Source organism: Prenolepis imparis, unplaced genomic scaffold, assembly GCF_030444845.1.
Source record: "Prenolepis imparis isolate NDT839.2.m4 unplaced genomic scaffold, iyPreImpa1.0 SCAF_6, whole genome shotgun sequence".
NCBI classification, from domain to species: domain Eukaryota; kingdom Metazoa; phylum Arthropoda; class Insecta; order Hymenoptera; family Formicidae; genus Prenolepis; species Prenolepis imparis.
Window position 1 is genome coordinate 11,554,646 of NW_028141164.1, and position 21,667 is coordinate 11,576,312.

Consider the following 21,667-nt stretch of genomic DNA (forward strand, 5'->3'; position numbering starts at 1 on the left):
TCAATTTTTTAAAGGTCCATGTTTCTCTTCTGACTGTGACGGATTAATTTTTCTGTCATAAAAATCTCATTTTCGTGTATAAATAATTAAGATGTTCTATTAGGAAAAAGATTATATGTATTCGAGCAGATAAAATAAAATCAAACAAATCTTATATTTGTTTGATTTTATTTTATCTGCTCGAATACATATAATCTTTTTCCTAATAGAACATCTTAATTATTTATACACGAAAATGAGATTTTTATGACAGAAAAATTAATCCGTCACAGTCAGAAGAGAAACATGGACCTTTAAAAATTCGAGCAGATAAAATAAAATCAAACAAATATAAGATTTGTTTGATTTTATTTTATCTGCTCGAATACATATAATCTTTTTCCTAGGAAAGGTGTAAGATAATAGAAAAGATAAAAAATTATCCTTTACGTTCTCCGTAAAAATTCTAATTTCGCCTTCCTACAGTAGTAGCTTCCATTATAGCTGAATTAGATCTCTTCTTTTGTCAATATTTATTTTTATCATCCTTTTTACCTCTGAATTTTAACTGCACTTTGCAATTAACATTCTAAATCTAAATTATGCGCGCGGAGAGAGAGTCGGAGCTACTTTGCAGCTTTTAAAAGCTAAAAATAACAAGAAACGACTGTTTACATTAATCTCTTTATTAATAATGTCATGTTTGTTTCGTAGGCGAGCGCGCGGCAAATTATTGTAAAACCTGAGTTATTTCAATAAAACATTGCTACAATAGGGAAGTGAAATGCTGAAACCGGTAGTGCGCGCAATTCTGCAGAAAATAGGACCATCTTCATTAAAGATTCTTTATATAGACTCGCGATAGATGGTTTTTATCCTAATGAGATCGTCCATGATACGTGACGTTTCCCTTTACAATTTCGCATATTTCTTACTTGGCGAAAACACACCGATGCTCTTCTCTCGTCAAGGCAAAAATGCATAAGAAAGGATTCTCGCGTCTTTGGAACATCAAAAATTGACGAACGAAACAACAGTGAAAGACTTTCATACACGAGCTTTTAAATTTTACACACCCCATTAGTCATCCACTCTGTTGATGAGTCAGACAACATTGTATGTAATATTTTCATTATGCCATCGTGTGCTGAAGAACAGACGCTTTGATACACATTTGCGTAACTTCCTCTCAAATATAATCATGAAAGATTATAAATAATAAGACATCTAGAAAGTGTCGCACTCTTTTTAATTTCTTCAATATCTCTGTCTTAAGTCTCTAAATTAAAATCTTGCGAATAAATTCGGAATCAACTGATTCTAGTATCTGTATTTATACCGCTGAAAATTATATCTAAAAAATTTCCAGATCTCTATTTATCCAAAGCATTTCTACATGTAAAAAACTGCTCCAGATTAGTCAAACTATTTATTATTTTCACACGTGGAAAGTAAACTTCTTTTTTTTTCTTTCCCTGTGTTTTCTTTTTTCCTTTTTTCTTTTTTTTTTAAGTATTTGACGATTTTTAGTCGCATTGAACGCGTATAACATACTCTGAACTGGGCCAAAATTGTTATTTATTTCGGCGAAATTCACAATCGCTGATTTTATCCTTTCTTTCTTGCGCACATTTCGCTTATTCCTACATCTAAATTGAAAATCTCCATTGAAAAGCTCTACTGTATTTTCATACATTCTTTTACGCGAAAAATTCGCTTGTTAAATCACCGAGAGTTGAAACTCTTTAGCCTCTCAATATATTTTTACAATACATTTATACAATATATATATTTCGCGAAGCTGAATGACAACTTGTTATTGCTTTAATGCTCGATTCCCCTGCAGTTATATGGTATTTTATATTGCTCTGTTGCGATAGATATTTTATTTATAATAGAAATTGATATCGCAATAAAAATGTATGAAATATTCTTCATTGTCAATCATTATCAATGTAAACGTTGATTTATTAAAAATATCGTAGCGAAATTTCTATTATATAGTCCACTCTTGTTATAATTCTACAAGAATTATTTCACAATTATCAAAACTTCTCATTTTAGATAATTGCGTCAACTTTCTATTAAAATAAAGTCCACTTAAAATTACTTGACTTTCTGTGCTTTACAGAATTATGTTATGTGTCTCAATTTTATATAATAAATTTTGTTAGATTAAATCCTTAACAAAATTCTCTTTAATTATTTTAATTAAATAATTCTATAATTATGCCTTGCTCGAAATTTCTTAAGAAAATGGTCGATTTGAAATCCATTGGAGAATATCTCCCTACTATTAATTTGCATCTTTTTGGAATTACTTTGTAATAATAATGGCGAAGCTTGATTTCGACAATTATCCGTTTATCAACTGCGCGGACAACCAAGTACTTCTTATTTAGCCTTTGAAACGAGATTAACTCTTTTCATTATTCCGTTTGAAGACTTTACTCTGGATCTACAGAGAGCGAACAAGCGTAATCAACGATATAATCTTGAAATCTCATAATTAATAAATCTCGATGCGTACAACGTTGCATTTTACTAATAAATAATTTTTTTCAAGATTTTACACTTACTGTTGTTTAAAAAAATTTAATGATTTCTTTTGATTATAACGTCTTATTAAATATCCCGTTGAGATTTCCGTAAAAATTGATAGGTGTATGTAACATAAAAAATATCTTTTGAAATTATTGATATGAAAAGTTAAAACGTCTCATTTTATTAAAAACGTAAAAATAATAATTTATAACGAGAGATATTACATCGCAGCGATTGCAGTGCAATCGAATCATCTAATTGCAATTAATATATAGTATACAGACATTTTATTATTAATAGTATATTCTTGAAAATTTACATAAGGATCCAATTTTGAGATTAAAAATATAACCTGTAACTTAGAGAGAACAATAATTGTGACAAAAATAAAATAAAACAGTGCCAACGTAAAATCAATCACTTTTATACTCACGTTTGAAAAACAAATGTTCACATTTTTAATTAGCAATTTATAGCCTTGAAATGCTTTTTATTAACAATTAAAAGCAATTTTCACGGCATTTTATATAATTTTTTCTAAAATAAAATATTGAATTTATAATTATTGTTTCTCTCAATTTCTACATCTAGCAATGAAAAGATTATCAAATTAAAAAAAAAACACTAACTTATATTTTTATCGTCATCATTATTTTAATCATCACTTAGAGAAACTCACTTGCTCGTAAAAGATATTGTTTTAAATTCTAAATTTATTATATATATTTGCGAAATAAATATAAATCGATAAAACCAAACATTTTATTTGTATCTAATCTAAATAAAACAAAAGATATGTATATGTATGTGTGCGCTAAATAAAAAATTGGTTTCATTGAAACCGCCGCTTCTTTTACAAGAGAATTTAAAGAAAATATTTACATTACAGTGCATTCGCGCATCCAAATAAAGTTTTCAAACTAAATATATACATATATAGCGAGAGAATGTAGAGAGTTTAATTTGTTAAATTTATTTTTTAAATAAATATTCCATATTTTGTTTTCCTTTCTCGAAAAATAATACGTTCGCCGAGATTGAGAAATTATTGGGAGCTGATAAAAAATTCCTTAAGGACGACACGATGATAGATAGCGGTTGCCCTTAGTCACGCTGATGATCAAAGTCGTAATCCGCTATAGAATAGTTAAATTACTTTCGTCGTCGGAAATAGTTAAATTGAGCGGCATTAAAAAAAGCCTCACGCAAGCCTGCGTTAATAACTTTCGAAAAGTTACACATTTTGGGATTCTTGCCCTAACATCGCCAAACTATTCGCCGTTTCTTGTACATAGCAGCTCGCGTGATAGGCTTAGCAAACGAGTGACACCATTTTCTCGGGCTCGGTTTGTATCTTTCGCAATAAATCAAGCATTCTCCGGCATCATCAAGCATTCATTAATTTCTTTTTTTTTCTGCTCTCCGCATATGTGCAAAAAAGAATGATCTTTCTGAAATTTTAATATTGATTCCGTCCGTTGTCTGCCGAGCAACATCTGTCCGACACATTTTCTCGTTTTTCCTTCTTTCCTTTTTTTTTTCTCGGTTGGAAACCAGGAGCTCGACGGAGCTCTCGATTTTCTGATGCGGAAAATTCGGAAAATAATTATTGTACACGAAATGAGGTGACCGTCACGTTCTCGTATCGTCATGTGTCTCACGTTGTGTTAATTGCACGCAAGATTTAGGGACGCTATTTTCTTTATCGATGTCCGACACTTTTTCGCGCCACGTGTTTCCTCGTCTTTATAGACGTAGCGTGGCGAGATCAATTTATTTAATTAATCACCGGGAAAATAGTGGGATTGATCGTAACGAGAAAACGTTCGAGAGGAAGGCTTTATGTCGAAGGAACGCTTAAAACGGTGCGATTGGAACATCTCGTCGTTGTGTTAAATGAAATTATAAAGAGACACTCGAGAGTATCGCTTTTCTTAATCTGAAAGAAGAAAAATGGATGCCGGATTGCGGCGAAATTCGCTCGATAAATCAGCGCGCAAGTAGAAAGCTTTAAAATCGATCCGACGCTTTTCCTCTCTCTATACGGTTTACCTTAACTCCTTCGAAAACGTATCGCGTGCATTACGACCTCATTATCCCCATCAACATGGAGTTTAGCGTTTTGCTCTTGTTAACTTGTAATGATGTACTAAAGGACGATTAAATAAAATATATAATATATATATGAATTATTATCTCTCTCGTTTGATATTTGTGATTAAAGTATCTCAATCGAGACAGATAATAAACATAATTAATATTGTTTAAAATCAATACATACAAAATTGTAATAATAAATGTTAGCTTTTACATTGTGTCCTTAAATTATAGAGCGTATATTAAAATGTATTAAAATGGAGATACATATTTATATCTTTTTCAGTCGAAAAATAAGTGATTTAAAGACAAATTTTTTATTCTTTCGAAAAATAAACGAAAAGGGAAAGAGAGATTGTTTTTCACGCACGCTTATTCGAAACGTATATATCGATAGATGGATTAAAACCGACTTTTTGCGTATCGCCGCCGGAATGATAGGACGACGTAAATGTCATATTCTCTCGTAGAAATAATTTGACGTTTTAAATATTGAATTACGTCCCACACGCGCAAATAAATGTTCAGCAACGGAACGAAAAATAACACGCGCGCGATTTAGAATGCAAACGACTCGGATCGCGACTCGTAAAAGTGACTGGTTTAGTCATACGAATTTGATGTAATCCGCCGCGAGGTAGGTCGCGGTCGACGTGAATCGCTCATAAAAAAAAACTTCCCTCATCACCCTCCCTTCCGAATTACACTCGTGGATCAAAGCAAAATCGACGCGAAATGAGAACCGCCAGATCCGCGAGTTGACACACACGCTCGAAATTAATATATACCATTACGTTGTAGCGGCTAGTGTGAAAATTAACGAGAGTAATTAACGCCTGGTTAATTAATTTATCGCACTTACGGATGAAATTTACGCAAGAGCGAGAGTGTCGCAAAATTTGTTGATCCTTCGAGAGAATGGCTTTTTTCAAGGCGGCATTAATAATATAGAATAATATATATGCGATTAATCGAAAAAAAAAAAATAATAATAATCGTTTTATCCTCGATTAAATATTACGCTCAATTATCAAAAATTAATAATCGTAATTTGTTAATAATTTTTATCAAATAAACTTTACAATAATTTACCTTTATTTCCGTGTCATCGTTAACCCGATTAATTTTATCACAAGATGAGAAATTGAATCGATCGTAAAAATTGAACTTTATAAGTGTGTAAGACATATTTAGAAATTGTATTTGTAATATTATTTTTTTGTTAACAATTATTATTAATTTTTTGCAAATGTACCATCTAAAGTATGAAATACATATAACACGAAAGATACTTAAAGGCGACGTAAATTTAAAGCGCACTTAAATACAGACATACACACACACACACATACATTGAAATAATGGCATAAAATTCTTTTAAAATATTTCGCTTAGCAGCGATTAACTTTTTGAATAGAATGATGCGTCGTAAGGGATTCAAGCAAACGCATGTATGTATAGGATTTCCTTTCGCATGACGCCCTTATAATTTCGCAAATAAAACTCTTTCATATAATTTATATATTTAATGTTAATCTGAAAATATTACATTTTATGTGACTTCAGCTTGCTAGAGATTGTCGGCGAGCTGCGTTTCGCATAAAGTTCATAGTTGAAACCGCTCGTTACGAGGAGAAAATGTTTGTCTATTACGATCACAATGATAATAAACAATTCAATTGCATAATTAATAACGTATAATGAATTTTGCAATAATATATTTCGAAATAATCAATCCCTCTCATTATCGTGTTGCAGTCACGGAATTAATGTTATATTAAGTATTGTACATATCACGAGAGAGATATGTATATATTATAATAAATCTGTATTTTATTCTCTCTTTCTCTCAAAACTTTGCACACATAGTTTTCCCGAAATAAAAAATAAAAATAAAAAAACCCTCGACGAAACATTAAATTGTATCGAAGCAGTCGCGCGTTTTATTCACGTTTATATATATTTCGTTCACTTACAATTAGTGCATGAAACGAAATCTACCGCGAATCCTTCCGGTCACATCTATTACACCGCAACACATTGATAACAGGATGACATTGATTAATCATGCGTCGCGTGGAGAAGCAAATAGTGTTTGACAATGGTTTCTGCGGGTAGGGCATTACAATGGTTTAACGAATCAATCGTGGCACGCTAATCACTGCTCTGTCATTGTCGCTCGAACGCATCCGTACGTAGATTTGATCAAATATTTAAAAAAAAATAATAATGAGCTCGATAAAATTTTATCGCAATAAATATTTTGCCAAATTGAAATTTGATTGAGTTCTTGTATCTCGAATTAAAGTAAAAATCCAATATATTTATAAATATATTTTAAACGAGCTGAAAATGAATTGAAAATGATTGCAGTGATCAACGTTGGAATATAAAATTGCGAATATAGAGATGCGACGAAATTTGAAAGCGCGAGAAATAGAAAATTGTTAAAAATGTTTCTCATTTCTTCGCGTTGTCTTCGTTATTTCCTATAACATAAGCATTAAGTACAGAGAACCTCGGTATATCGTCCCGAGAGACGAGGGTACATATACATACATCATAACTCATAAGAAGTCATAGCATGACAGAATGTAATCTGTTAAAATATATTAACAATATGAAGGGAACACACAAGAGTTAAATCTAGGATATATCGCGATGGCAAACTATGATAAAATCTCTACAAAGAACGTCAGAGAGCGTTTATAGTTTGTCAGAAATTTATAGTTTGGCGCGGAGCCAAAAAATATAGACTAATCATCAAAGCGATTTTCCAGCAACTATCTCGATATTTATTTTAGCGCACAAATTGCTTTGTAAAAAAATTAAAATCTGGTCTTTTAAGACGATACATCGTTCACGAAAGGATTCTATTTATTATTTTATTATTCTATTATTATTTTATTTTATTATTTTATTATTTTATGTTATTATCTATTTATTATTTTATTATATTTATATATTTATTATTTTATTATACTATTTATTATTTTATTATATATCGTATGAGAGAATATTTGGAGAAGAAGAAGTAGAATACATGTATATAAAATATATATCACATACATTAGAGTAGGGTATACATATAAGATTATAGATAGAATTCTATTCTTGAATTTTGTCGCGAACTTAAATTAGGGAAAAAAAATAAAGAGAGAGTGGCCTTGCATTTATTTGCGACGAAAGATCGTAGTGCGAATATTACTTGGCCTTCTGACAGTATTCAAGTATCCCTTAAACTGTTTAAAGTGTATCCAAGCCGCGTCGAGAACTTTCTTCATTCCCGACCGTCGCAACAGCATCCTGAATTTGCGAGTGGTTAGTTCAATTTTGAATTAATAAAAAATTCATCTGCTATAACTCCATGCAATTTAAATGAGACACGCGGAAGCGTGAATCTAAAAATTCATATACATTTGACTCCTGTACGTTCGCCGTAAGTAGTATAAAGTTACATTTCTCCGCCGAGTTTTTTCCTCCTTCTCTCTCTCTCTCTCTCATAACAAACTAATTGATCAGATTCTTTTAAAATTTTATTATATAATTCTTGACATGTCAAATATTCCACAAATATTTAAATAATCGTTAAAATACTCATTTCTCATTAAAAAAATATATACATTCTTTTTTGTCCAAGAAGCTCGCTTATCAAATCTACTGTCTAAATATGAAGTAAATGCAAAAAGTTTATTGCACAATACAATCTTTAAGTATCTCTCGAATTTATTGCATAAACATTTGTACTGTACTGCTTCAAATTAAACTTTACTAATTAATTTTACTAATTAAAGTTTCGGACGCATTTTGATTTCGCATAATGATCCGAATGCGAGGGAGGATAGGGACTAAGAGACGCAAAATACGTGTAATTGAACATTACGCTACTCTATACGTGGATAAAATTTTATATAAGGGATCAAACGTCATCATCCACTCGAACGCCTCCGCCGCTAATGTCTAAATAAACATATCTGTCACAATAATGGGGACATTAATTGATCTCTCGCGTATGATATCGAAAGTGCTCGGAATAGATGGAGTGGCGAGCTATCGTCACTTTTTTCATCTCGAATTACAAATATCCAAGGGACCTATTAAAATATTCAAATCATCTTTTCGACGTTTTATTTCATTAAACATCTTGTCTTTATGCGTTCTTTATTACATTTCGCTTCTATAATATTCGTTTTGTTGAAGATACCAAGTTTGAAGGAGAAGTAATGCAAAGTCGTAAAAAACTGTGTAAAAACTACGTGATGCAGAGAAAAACAGTGATTAGAAGGAGAAAAATTTGTTATTGCTATTATATGCGAAAATCTAGTATTCTAAAAAAAATTAATAAGTTTTTTCATATATTTTACTTGTCAAAAATTGATTCCATATCTGTGGATAGTAATGAATCATAAATGACGATTAAATAGATATTACAAAGTTATGATATTTGATTGATACTGATTTGATTAATAATTAAATATAACATTGATAATAATGTTTGAATTTAATTAAATATTGTTCCTTAAAATTAAGAAAGCAAATTATAAGGAGAAAAATTTTTGTTACTGCTATTGTATACAAAAATCCACTATTCTAAAAAAAATTAATTAGTTTTTTCATACATTTTACTTGTCAAAAATTGATTCCATATCTGTGGAAAATAATGAATAAATAATGACGATTAAATTAAAATTACGAAGTTACGATATTTAATTGATACTGATTTGATTAATAATTAAATTAAATATAACATTGATAATAATGTTTGAATTTAATTAAATATTGTTCCTGATAAAATGAAATTGTTGGTTAATTTACTTCAAAACACACACATATACCTATATAAAATTGCTGTTAGTTTGTCCCAACACACACATATGTATATATCTGCCACGATATGATTATGAAATTCTGGTGCCTCGACGTATCGCCGAATTTTTAGTCATTTCCCTGCATCGGCCGCAAATCTACTGTTGTTTCGCATCGACTGATTCGCGTCGATATCGTTCACACGTATCGCGAAATTTCGCGTTGTTGACAAAAGGTCATGCGGGACGAGTTTCGCTCGTTCACCGAAATTGCTCGTTCAATCGAGGGGGTTTGCGAGGGTTGTTAGAAACCGCGAGACGCCTAAAGTGAGAGAGAGATGCGAAAAAGCGAAATTTTCCGTCCTCGCGTCTCGAGAGAATCGATATCGATTCGTCGAAAGGGGTGAGACTGATAACGATGAATCGAGGGCGGAGAATCAAGATACCGGGGCCGAGAATCGCGTCCACTTCACGCGTGAACGACTTTATCGCGCATTCTACAAACTTTTCCCACCTTCGCCGCCTAATCACTGAACGATAAAACACCCTGCGACAATGGACAGAATGGTCCCTCGGTCTCTTCCGCCTTATGCTGTGCCTGTTCATGCGTAAATGTTCCCCCGACGTGGTGTTTACATTCGTTGATGAAAGGCTCTTCCAACATGCCGAGCTTTGTCTATCTATCGTTTTTCTACGCGAAAAGGTATTTGGATACTCGCGTAGGTGGATTGGAGGCTAATAGCAACAAATTTTTCTTCTGAAGATTGAAAAAATGTTTGAACGATATATTTAATTTTTTTGTAAATAAAATAAAACTTTGATATCACGTTTATCGTACAATTATAACATTTAAAAAAAAACTCTCAAAATTTTTAAAACCGTAACATCTTCGCATTCAAAATCATATTAAGCATCAAAAAGCTACATTAAATGATTTTTTCTTTCTATCTCTTATTGTAAAAATTTAAAGTAAAAATATGAAAACTTAAAAAATTATGACATTTATATAAATAAGTTAGTCACATCTTTATACAAATGAGATTACTAAAATATTTTTAACGTTATTTTATATATATATTTTCTATTCAAACATTTATAGTCCTTAAACTTCATCACAAATGTATTTATAGCCTATTGTTGAATCTTTTTTCATTCTTCAGAAAGAAAATTCGTGGAACGTCTAGGGTCACGAGAGAAATCATTGACATACAAAAAATTGAATTTAATGCATCCTTATTTTATCCCTATCCAAAGGCTAAACAAATGTACGATTGTTGATACAATTTGAATCATCGAACTATATCAAGCTATCGAGTTATATTAATCATTTTTGATGGAACCGAAAACCGAGATTTAAAAGAAATATGATAGTTTTATTTTTTTTTCTCTTTCCATGCGTTTCGTTTTATGTCGTATCATATGGTATTGTCGGCGATTTTCAGGATTTTATCGAAATTTTCCAAACCTCGTCACCGTGAAGGCTTTCGCCGGGATGTAGAATTTACGCCTTTATGGAGGCGCAAATCGCGTTACAAAGGACATACATTGCGCCGACGACACTTGTGTCATTGTGGAGGCCGCATCTTGTTGCAGATTCGCATGATGTTTCACAGCATGATTTTGGCATCGCATGCGTAATACACAATGACAAAATCATGCTCGAGATTCAAAGCTGGCTTGATGTAAACCTTATCTCGCGTTGGCGTTTGTGGCGCAATTCCATGGTGTCCATTGTAGATACGCGAACCTTCGAATATAGCAGTTTTATCGTTTGTGTGATTTATTTATTTCTCTTTCATCCGAGGCAGTCACATTTTTAAAAATGACATACGTCAAAAATTTTGGTATTTTCCTCCCTTTTTATGCTGCGTGGGTGGATGTATATGTTAATCGAGTTTTCTTTTATGTGTGTGTATATATACACACGCAAATTTCTTCCTTCAATTAATTTTTTTCTTTCTTTCATTATCAAAGTTTAAATAACAAGTAAATTATTAATTTCAAACAATTTGAAATAAAAGGATTTTTGTGTCAATTAAGTATTAAATATTTGAATCATTTAAAAATCATTTTAAAAAAATAAAAAACAATATACGCGAAATATATAAAAATGTTTTACATTTGCATATGTTGTAAATAGAAATTTAAAAAATAAAAAATTGATAAACATTGTTGAAAAACTTGTTGTACAAAAACAGATGAGAATAATGCAACTGGTCAAATAGTTGCCTATCAATTTATAATCAATTCTAAATAAATTACATTTTTACAATTACAACATTATAAATAAAATTGTTAATATGTGAATAAGCTGCTTTTTATTATTGCATCATTGTATTAAACTCTTTATTAAAATAAATTTTCTTAAAATCAATCTCGAAATTCTTTGTCAAAAATTATATCATTGGTGTTAAAAACTGTTTATCTACATTTCTTTCAAAATGTACTTCACTAATAATAAAATACACAGATACATTAAGTAATTTAATCGATTGCAACATGCAATTAAAATAATCAAACGCAACCTAATTATTTTGTAATATAAAGAACGATGTTAACATTACCTAATGCAAAAAATAACAGTTTTGATCGCGATTACGATTCTACTACTTTTAGAAAATTTATTATAATGTAATATATGTATAAGATCTGAAGAAAATGAGCGCATCCTGTGCGTTTTATCAAACTGACATTCACTATCGCCCTGTCTAATAAATACTAAAAAATAATAAAAATAAATAAATAATAGAGTTACAGCATTCTCCAATCTATTGGTAAAAACTTGCAAATTATATATATGATATTTCGTCAAATATAACACAATATAACTTAATAATATTATTTAAATTTATAATTGCTAAAGTTGAGAATTGATCGATTTTATTTATTACAATAAAAATTTCACTAGTAGTTAAATTCCAACAATATTACTTACATTTTATTTGAAAAAAATTTTATGGGTTAATTATATATCCTCCTATTTTATGCTGGGTTTAACGCGGAATATTCCAGCTTATATTTTCGTTGCTCAATAATCGTCATCCTTGAACGTTTTGAATCTATACATCTTACTTCTAGTTTCTTTATATAAATATAAAGATAAAAATCATAACACATAATGATGATGGCATGTCACTTGTGCGACATGTTTGAACAAATCACAGTATTTGCACCCGTCATGAAAATGTCAGCATACTATATTAAGAATTGGTGTTATTGTACCTGTCAGTATATGTAACAAAAGATAGCGTAAATGACAAAGCAAAGACGTTTTATTGAATTATTATTACTTTTCCAGAATTTTTCTTTGTCGACGAAAATGTTGCGTAAAAGCATAAACGATAAATAAAAAATAAATGCGCAACATTAGAGAACAGTTTGTAATTAATATTTGTTGTTATACAACTATTTTTTAAAACATAAAAATTATGACTGTTCGAGTTAGAACTTTTCGTATGTGCGCATATATGATCAAGGATAAGGATGGAACCAGTATTAGCTTAATAAAATGTGTTGACACTTAGTTTTGTTCTACATTTTTTTCACGCATTTTATTTCTAAAAATAATTAAAAATTAATATTATTTGAGCAATATTTTTTTATATATATATATACATATATCTAATGTTATACAGTTCTTTTGTTGTGCACGAAATGAGAGCCGTATTATACATTCCAAACGACTACTTTGATAAACAGTCGTAATTGATATGACGTGTAAAAAATAATACTTTAATCTGGTTAATGCATGCCAAGTTATTATCAATTATATCTTCTTGAAACTGTGTTTCAAACAGTATTATATTTAACGCAAAATATAATTATGTGAAATTAAAATTTTCACAGATATTAATATTACATATATATGTTTAAATTCGCTAGTTTATCTGATTGTTTACTATTTACGACAGCTCTTTCACCAGGAAATAATTTTTTACATTTTACCAATTTACCACAATTTGTGATAAAATATTTGGTACCTACTTGAAATTTTTTTTTTTTTTTTTTTTTTTTTTTTTTTTTTTTTTTTAATGAGTTTTATTCGTATTAATGCTAGATAAAGACACGATGTATGTTCGTATATTATAAATTCATATATGATTGATATTTCGTCTTATAATTAATATCCTAAACTGCAAAATAAATGGCCTTTAGTTATTTTCACATAAGAACACGAAGATTTAACACTCAAGTTGTTCTAATTTGACAATTCAAGAATTATTTGTCTATTCTTTATATTACAATGTAGATCATTATAATGCTCTTATACAACGTCTGTATATATTTTATACATACATCTTGCTTATCTTTATATGCAAATTTATGTTTTCTTCAACGATAAGATAATACTGGATTTATACTAATCAGATTAGTCTCATATAACTGTATTTACTGGAACGCGTAACAAAATAATATACAATTACGTACATGTGTTCGAGATAATCATTCGCAATACATTTCTTATGTATAAAGATCATATCTCTTTTGCCAGTCCAATAGTGCGAATTTAATCGACAGTCCTAAAAATAAAAAAAACTTTATTAATATCAATAATCAATGATCATTATATCGCCAAAAATGTGATCGTAATTAAAAGGAATATCAAGCGGGAATAACTATAACTTAAATCTCTTTTACAAACTAAATATTTAAGAAGACAATGCATTAAAATGCTTTAAGACATTTGTTCTTGCGATTATTGTAATAACATGATCTGCAATATTAATGTTCATGTTATTACAATAATCGCAAGAACAAATGTCTTAAAGCATTTTAATCCATTGTCTTCTTAAATATTTAGTTTGTAAAAGAGATTTAAGTCTGCAATAATAATGTTTGACAAATATATTCCATAAAATTATTATTCGGAATAAATCAAAGATAAAAGAGAGAATAAGATAAGACAGAATTTCTTAACAACAATCAAAAGAAATCTTCATAGGAATCGGTGTGTCTATAAATCGCGCATGCAAAACTTAATTTAATCAATTCACGTTCTACGTACACAATGCGAAGCGTATTCGTGAATCCCGAACCTTGTTGCCATCCCGTCACGACTATTACTGAATCGCCTGTTTTTACGAAACCACGATTTTTACCAAAGTTTAATCCGTATTGTACTCGCACATCCACATCCTTCACCCAGTCGGGTAATGAAGCTTCTGTATAACAAAAATTTATATAATACATTCACATACAAATGTCCTGCATTATAATAATAATAATAATAATATAACAATCTTTCTGCTCGCCATAAAATAAATATATCTTATTAATATTACAAATATACATATATAAGTACTAAGAAATATATATCTAAATTTTTCTTTCATTTTCCTGCATAATATAATTATAATTATAAATTATAAATATAATTATAAATTATGCTAAACGAACGTTTAATAATTATTTCGCCATCGATATTATTTATACCTTCGCAATACAATGGCAATATTCCGCGGTACAAGTGCGCTTGTCGAGCGACCTGACGGAATCTGGTAACTGCAATAATGGGGCAGTGGGGTCTATACTTTGAGATCAGATGTGCAGATCGACCGGATATCGTGACAACGATGATAGCACTAGCCAAACATTTAACGGACGCATCCACAGAGGCAATAGCAACAGCGTGGGTGGCGTCAATAGGCGGCAGAACTTTGCTCGATAGATCGTGAAAGATTTGAGTCTGCCAAATCGCGGCTTCCGCTTCTTTACAAATGTTCGCCATTGTACGAACGCATTCTAAGGGATAGTCTCCCTTTGCGGTTTCACCTGAAAATGCACAAGATTTATAAGCATATCTTTAAAGACGGACATTACAGAAATAAAGACTGTGAAATCTAATGAAACGCGAGAAAAAGATATAAATTACAGTAAAAATATTCCTCTTTTCACTCTTTGTCTTATATTACTTTATCCCTGATTTTATCAATATATCGAAATGAATTACCCGATAGCATAACGCAGTCGGCACCGTCGAGAATAGCATTGGCTACATCCGACGTTTCGGCTCTAGTGGCGCGTGGTTTCTTCACCATAGATTCCAGCATCTGCGTGGCGCAAATCACCGGCTTGCCGACCTTGTTGCATCTGCTGATCATAGACTTTTGCGCTAGGAACACTTTTTCTGGGGGTATCTCTACTCCCAGATCACCTCGCTCCACCATTATACCATCGGAAGCCTCGATAATCTCGTCGAGATTCGTCCTACCCTGTTGATTCTCGATCTTCGAGATGATCTTGATGTGTTTGCCCTTCTCGCCGAGGATACTACGGATCTCGGCTATCGCGGCGGCGTTTCGGGTGAAGGAGACGAATATCATGTCGACTTCCTGGTCGAGACCGAACTGCAGATCGGATTTGTCCTTCTCCGACACGGTTGGAAGATCCACCGGTACTCCCGGCAAATTTACACCTTTGCGGGAACCCAACATACCGCCGTATTCAACGGTGGTCGAGATTAGATTGGGACCTAAGGAGCACGATTGCATTAATATTTATTTATACATATAAAAAATAGTTTGTTAAAATTGTAGTTTGAAAGAATCAATGCTATTTTATGCTTTAAAAATACGCGAATAAATAGCACTCAAATATTTTACGTTCTCCAAGTGATATAATCATAATTTCAAGACTTTGTTGAAATGTATATAATATACTATAACAATTTTTATATTTGTTGTGTATTTAAATATGTAACATTTCAAAATTATTACTATTTTTTAAATAAATGACTCATCGTTTAAATACAAAATACTTATCGAATCGCATTCAAGCTATAAAATATCATTTATCACTCCATAGAACTACAATTTTTATTTTTATTTTCAAAAATACGCGATTTAAAAAAGCGAACTAACAAATCGCAATGATTTCTGAAACTTACTGACTTCGGAGACGATGAGAGAGATCAAGCCATCGTCCACAAACATGCGTGTTCCTACTTTTAATACCTTAGAGATGTTCTTGTAACTAATATAAACAACTTGCGCATTTCCCTTCTTCATGTATGCCTCGTCGGTGGACAGTTTAAAAGTCTGACCCTTGACTAATTCCACTTCGGCCGAGTCGCCCTATAATATTTCTTAAAATACTATTTTTGTATATTACTTAATTAAATCTGTCTTAATTAAATATGTTTTTAAATATATATCTACGGGAATATATATAATTAAATATATACATATATATATTATATGTCTGCGGAAAAATTATAAAAGAAGCGCAGACACTTATAAAGGGATCACCACCCTTTGACAAGTGACTGAGGAGTTGAGGAGAATATTATACAAGTCTAATCAATCACGTACACCTTCAAGGAGACCAGTACGGATTTCGGAACCCGTCGTATCGATGGCGATGGCGACGGGGATGTAGATTCCGGCACGAGCTGTCAGATTCTTTTGCGCCTGGCGAATGTTAACGATGCTCTTCGCATGATATTCGTGAGATCCGTGAGAGAAATTCAATCGGGCGATATTCAACCCTGCCTCTATCATCTTTTCCAGCATTTCCACGGATCTGGATGCGGGTCCAATCGTGCAGATGATGCCGGATAAACGGATGAAGGATACTTGACTGTTGATGTCCAGGTCGCACATGTGGTCCAGCTGACTTTGAGCATATAATGCCTGATTGTGGGTATTCGGTTTGTCGGCCATCTGCGAAAATTTAAAAAAAAATTGGAAGAAGTTCTTTTAAAAAAGATACACAGAGAGATTTTTCTCTTAGAATTTACCCTGAAAATTATGGTAATCGTGGGACAATATGGTATGGAAAGAATTTTATGAGAATTTCTCTGATTAATATTTATCACAATAAAAAATAATATCTATCACAATAAAATAGAAAATATGTTTGATACGTATAGTAAAATTAATCAAACATATTTAACATTTTATTGTGATAGATATTATTATTTTTTATTGTGATAAATATTAATCAGAGAAATTCTCTGATTTTCAGTGTAAATTCTAAGAGAAAATTCTCTCCATGTAGATTAGACAATTAATCAGAATTAATTAGACTTTAGTTACAAAACTTTGAATATATAGATATACATATTAACAACAAGTATGCGTTATCCACATATGAATCGTACGTACATCGTGAATAAGCGTACAACTATGTGAATTAGAGCGTAGAAATTAAATTTACATCCACGTTAAAGTAAGAGAAGGCAACATATATTAATAATTTTAAAGTGCCTATTATTTTCACATGTGCAAAGAAAATTCGCTTATAACAAAATAAAATATATGCAATTGAAAGATCCGCATTACTCCTTTTAAATATTTTTGTAATTATTATTTTTTGTCAATTATTTTTTATCATTCCTTTCATCAAATCGAATATACAATGCACAGCCAAGATATATTTCTCATTAAGTGTCGCTATTTCTGCCTGTATAAACGTAAAATTGCATCAATAAAAAAATGGATGCATTTCGTGGAGATAGAATAATTAAATTAAATATATTGTAAATTACAAAAACAAAAAAATCATATATCGAAGTCATTGTATTAATTTCGGAATCATTGTAATTTAATTGAATTAAATGCTTGCATCGTGCTTGCAGATAGAGAAAATATATAAGTATATGAATATTTCTAACATTACAAATACATATATTAGAATGCATTTTCGCACTGAAAAATCAAATTGATTAATATTACATTATATATATTAGTTTTTCAATTATGGATTACTGCAAATCACTCTTTAATGAAATTCTCAGCAAAGAAGGAAAGATCAATCACAATTACACAGTGAGACGATATACCTGATCGTCGATGATGATCGATGATAATCCAAATCATTTTGACAGGCTGCGCAAAGAGAAAATGGAAAACAAGATTAGTGTTTAACGATGCATGTGATAATGTTGACAATGAAAACTTCATCCTGTGATGATCTTGCATGAATCCGACAACCGGAAATGTCAAAGAAATGAAAGCGCTCTTTTGGCATTTTTTTTCGGGTTCCGAAAATAAGATTATTCGCTAAATAAAAATCGCGTCTTTTCGAAATAATCCTTTGTGGACCAAGAAAGAGATCGCGATCAGAGAAATGACATAAAACTGTTTTTCGAATTTATATTCAGGTCTGGTGGATTTTTTTAAGAAAGTGCGTAAATATCAGGTATGTCAGTGTTTTTATGAAGACATTATGTTATCGCAGAATTTATGAAATACATAAAACATATGATGTAAAATACAAATTTAAAAAAAATACGAAAAATGTCATTATGCCATTTTAAAATTGAAGAGCTTTTGAAAAGTCTAACAATTTCTTTCAAATCGTTCTAAGCTTGTTTTACACTATTGTAAAACAGATTTAATTTATTTGAGATAACACTAATTAAACCAAAGAGGATTATGTACTGACGGAAAAAAAGGTGATCTAAGAGTGTCAAAGTCCTGTGTTTTAAAGTAACAAACAGCGTTCATTTACACTGGCAATTATCGTCATAATTATGCAAAATACATTTTAAGAAATATCTACTACGATTTTCGATGTTGTCGTTCATTCATCATATATATTATAGTAATATTAGAAAAAAAATATCAGATTAATTAATTAATTTCTCTCTGCCCTCTGTGAAAAAATTAATATTGGAAAATCTTTAATCACATAATGTATTGCTAGTTATTTAAAATATTTTTAATAACTGCACATACATTTTACAATATTTATACGATTGTTAATCGATGATATACTTTCCCATTTACGCAGCATTCTGTTCGCCTTGATTCCTTATTTAGAGCACGTGCCTATGCAAGTAATCAGCTGATATGTGTTAAAACTTTCGGCTTAATTATTTCAATTTAAATCTATCATCTACCAGCCTGTTAACTACCAATAAACTCAAAGATAATTTTTAGTCACGTATAATCCAATTATCTTTTCGAAAAGTTATATGTGGTGTAGATTAATATTATAATATTATACATTATAATTATAATGTATAGTTGTTGTAGAATATTTTTAATAACATAATCTGACAATGACAGACGAAAATAAAACCTTTGAAAAATCGATATCTTTAAAATTGTATATACGATAAGAAAATTATAGGAATATATAAAAGAACATTATTTTAATCTTCAAATTACATCTGAATATTACAAATAAAGTGTTCTAAATTGTTTAATATATCTTTTCATTTATTAACTTGTGCTTTACCTACGAGATGTACATACATTATAATCTGAAGATTAAGATTGTTAAAGAAACGTATCGATAATAATATTTCATATAACGCAAAGGAAGAGTATTGTAAAGCTATTCTTTCAGAAAGATCTACCAAGATATTGTCCATTAATTCATCTCCGAAAATTCGAAGAATTGAACTCTTATGACTCGTCGAAAGTCCGGCTGTTCAAAAATAAAGAAAGGCGCGCAGAAGAAAATTGTAAGGATGAAAATGGACAATTACCTTTGTCTCCTTTGCTTATTAAAAGCAAGAAAATCAACGGCGGCTTTTTAATAGTCGGCTGACAACGAAGCAGACTTCCCGGCGATCTGTGATAAACTGTCGTCTTGAGGACGTGGAAGGTCAACTACTCCGTTGCAATTCATCTGATCATGCGTGCTGGCAAGTCATCATCGAGGCTTACACAAGAGCTACTTGTGATTTTCAATTTTATCACATCGACAAACAAGCGTGCATTTGCGCGTCATAATTATCATAATTAAGTAACGAGTTTCCCACTCTCTTGAGCGATAAGCGCAAGTGATACTAACAATGAGATAAATATCTGAAATCATATTCTTTATATTTGCTTTTATATTAAATATAGATACTGGATCATAAAGCATTTTTTTTTTTAGTTTATTGTTATTAGAGCAGCATCACAGATGTATTTTTTATGTATTACTAGAACAACACAAGCGCACGCTACGCGCGCGCCATTCTCCGGTTTTGTTAAAAAAAATATTTTTTTTAAAATAATATAAAATTTGTTTAAACTCGATTAATAGTTTTTCATAGAAATCCGCTGATTAAAGTTAATTTATTAATTAAATTTTTAAATAATATGATAAAAAATTAAAATAGTAATATGTTGTAAATAATATGTTATAATATCTTATTCTCGATTAATATTTTTTGATAGAAATCAGCTGATAACTTTCAAAACTATTAATCAAGTTTAAAGTATTATAACATATTATTTAAAATATATTAAAAGACATCAGGACTCTTTCTTGCGCTTATTCAGTGGCAGAATCTGCGAGAAAAATCAGTTTTCATATATTTTTGTTATTAATTTACAGATAATTATTAATGCTATTAACGTGCAATAATACGAGTCTTTTAATATCTTCGATAATTCATCTAAATTAATAGATTATATTTTGCGAAGAGATAAATAGTTAACGAGCAATTGTCTTATTGCGGTCGAAAAATCGTCTGAGTTAATAGGGGAACATATTTTGCGAAGAGGTATAGTGTAGCAATATGTGTCTTTTCAGGTCCGAAAAATCGTCTGAGTTAATAGGAATACATATTATGCAAAGAGGTAGATCGAAGTAACGTCGGTAATAAAAGTTGCTAATTTATCGATAATAACATCGATATTTTACAAACCTTCATTACCGACGTTACTTCGAACAACCTCTTTGCATAACATGTATTCCTATTAACTCAGAGGATTTTTCGGAAATATTAAAAGACATATTGCTGCATTACCTCTTTGCAAAATATGTTCCCCTATTAACTCGGTCGATTTTTCGAACGTCTTAAGAGACACGTGGCACATATGGGATACATAACCTGTTTTAAATTAAATTAAATTTATTAAATAATGCTAAATAATTTTTACAAATTGATAATACTCGTAAATAAAAAATTCATAATAATAAAAAATACAATATGTATCACTATGAACGTTGTTATTAACAATTATTAAAATATTTAGTCATGATGTGAAATATCGATGACAGCTTTTACGCGAAAATTGTAATAAAATGCCGAAATAAGGAGAAAAAAAGAAAAAGAAACAAAATACTGCATTTCAAAAGAAAATTGATAATAAAAGAAGAAAAATAAAATACTCAAAGTGATTTCAATTATTATTATAATATTATATTGCGAGAAAATGGCGATTTGTCAGGATGCAAAAGTAATTTGTCTCTTTATTAAAAATTATATATACTTACAGGGAGATAAATATTTGTAAATTTTTCGATATATTTCATATATTGCTTTATATTTGTTTATTCTTAAATTCATAATGTTT

The 21,667-nt window shown here is 30.5% G+C and overlaps 2 protein-coding genes across 6 annotated transcripts in view; one reads left to right on the forward strand and one right to left on the reverse strand.

Moving 5' to 3' along the window:
- The window catches only part of LOC145936945 (uncharacterized), a 50,014-nt gene that overhangs the window by 27,709 nt on the left and 638 nt on the right, over positions 1-21,667 (forward strand). Inside the window, exon 14 of one of the 4 annotated variants that reach the window (XM_083039633.1) lies at positions 16,934-17,066. The exons of the other annotated variants lie outside the window; for them this stretch is intronic. The gene's annotated coding sequence lies outside the window, so the exon portion shown is untranslated. Of the gene's footprint in view, positions 1-16,933; positions 17,067-21,667 lie in introns of those variants that run through there. 4 annotated transcript variants of the gene reach the window in all.
- On the reverse strand, positions 12,956-20,018 carry LOC145936946 (pyruvate kinase-like). Of its 2 annotated transcripts, XM_083039637.1 has the most exons (8): positions 19,864-19,997; positions 18,208-18,253; positions 16,736-17,086; positions 16,312-16,498; positions 15,376-15,897; positions 14,859-15,197; positions 14,431-14,587; positions 12,956-13,945 (listed from the first exon to the last, which is right to left on the reverse strand). In XM_083039637.1, exons 3-8 carry the CDS (start codon positions 17,084-17,086, stop codon positions 13,933-13,935), a joined length of 1,569 nt encoding a protein of 522 aa, XP_082895763.1. In that variant the 5' UTR covers positions 18,208-18,253; positions 19,864-19,997; the 3' UTR covers positions 12,956-13,932. The 2 variants fall into 2 exon arrangements, with proteins under 2 accessions (XP_082895763.1, XP_082895762.1); XM_083039636.1 differs by lacking the exon at positions 18,208-18,253 and having other exon boundaries at positions 19,864-20,018.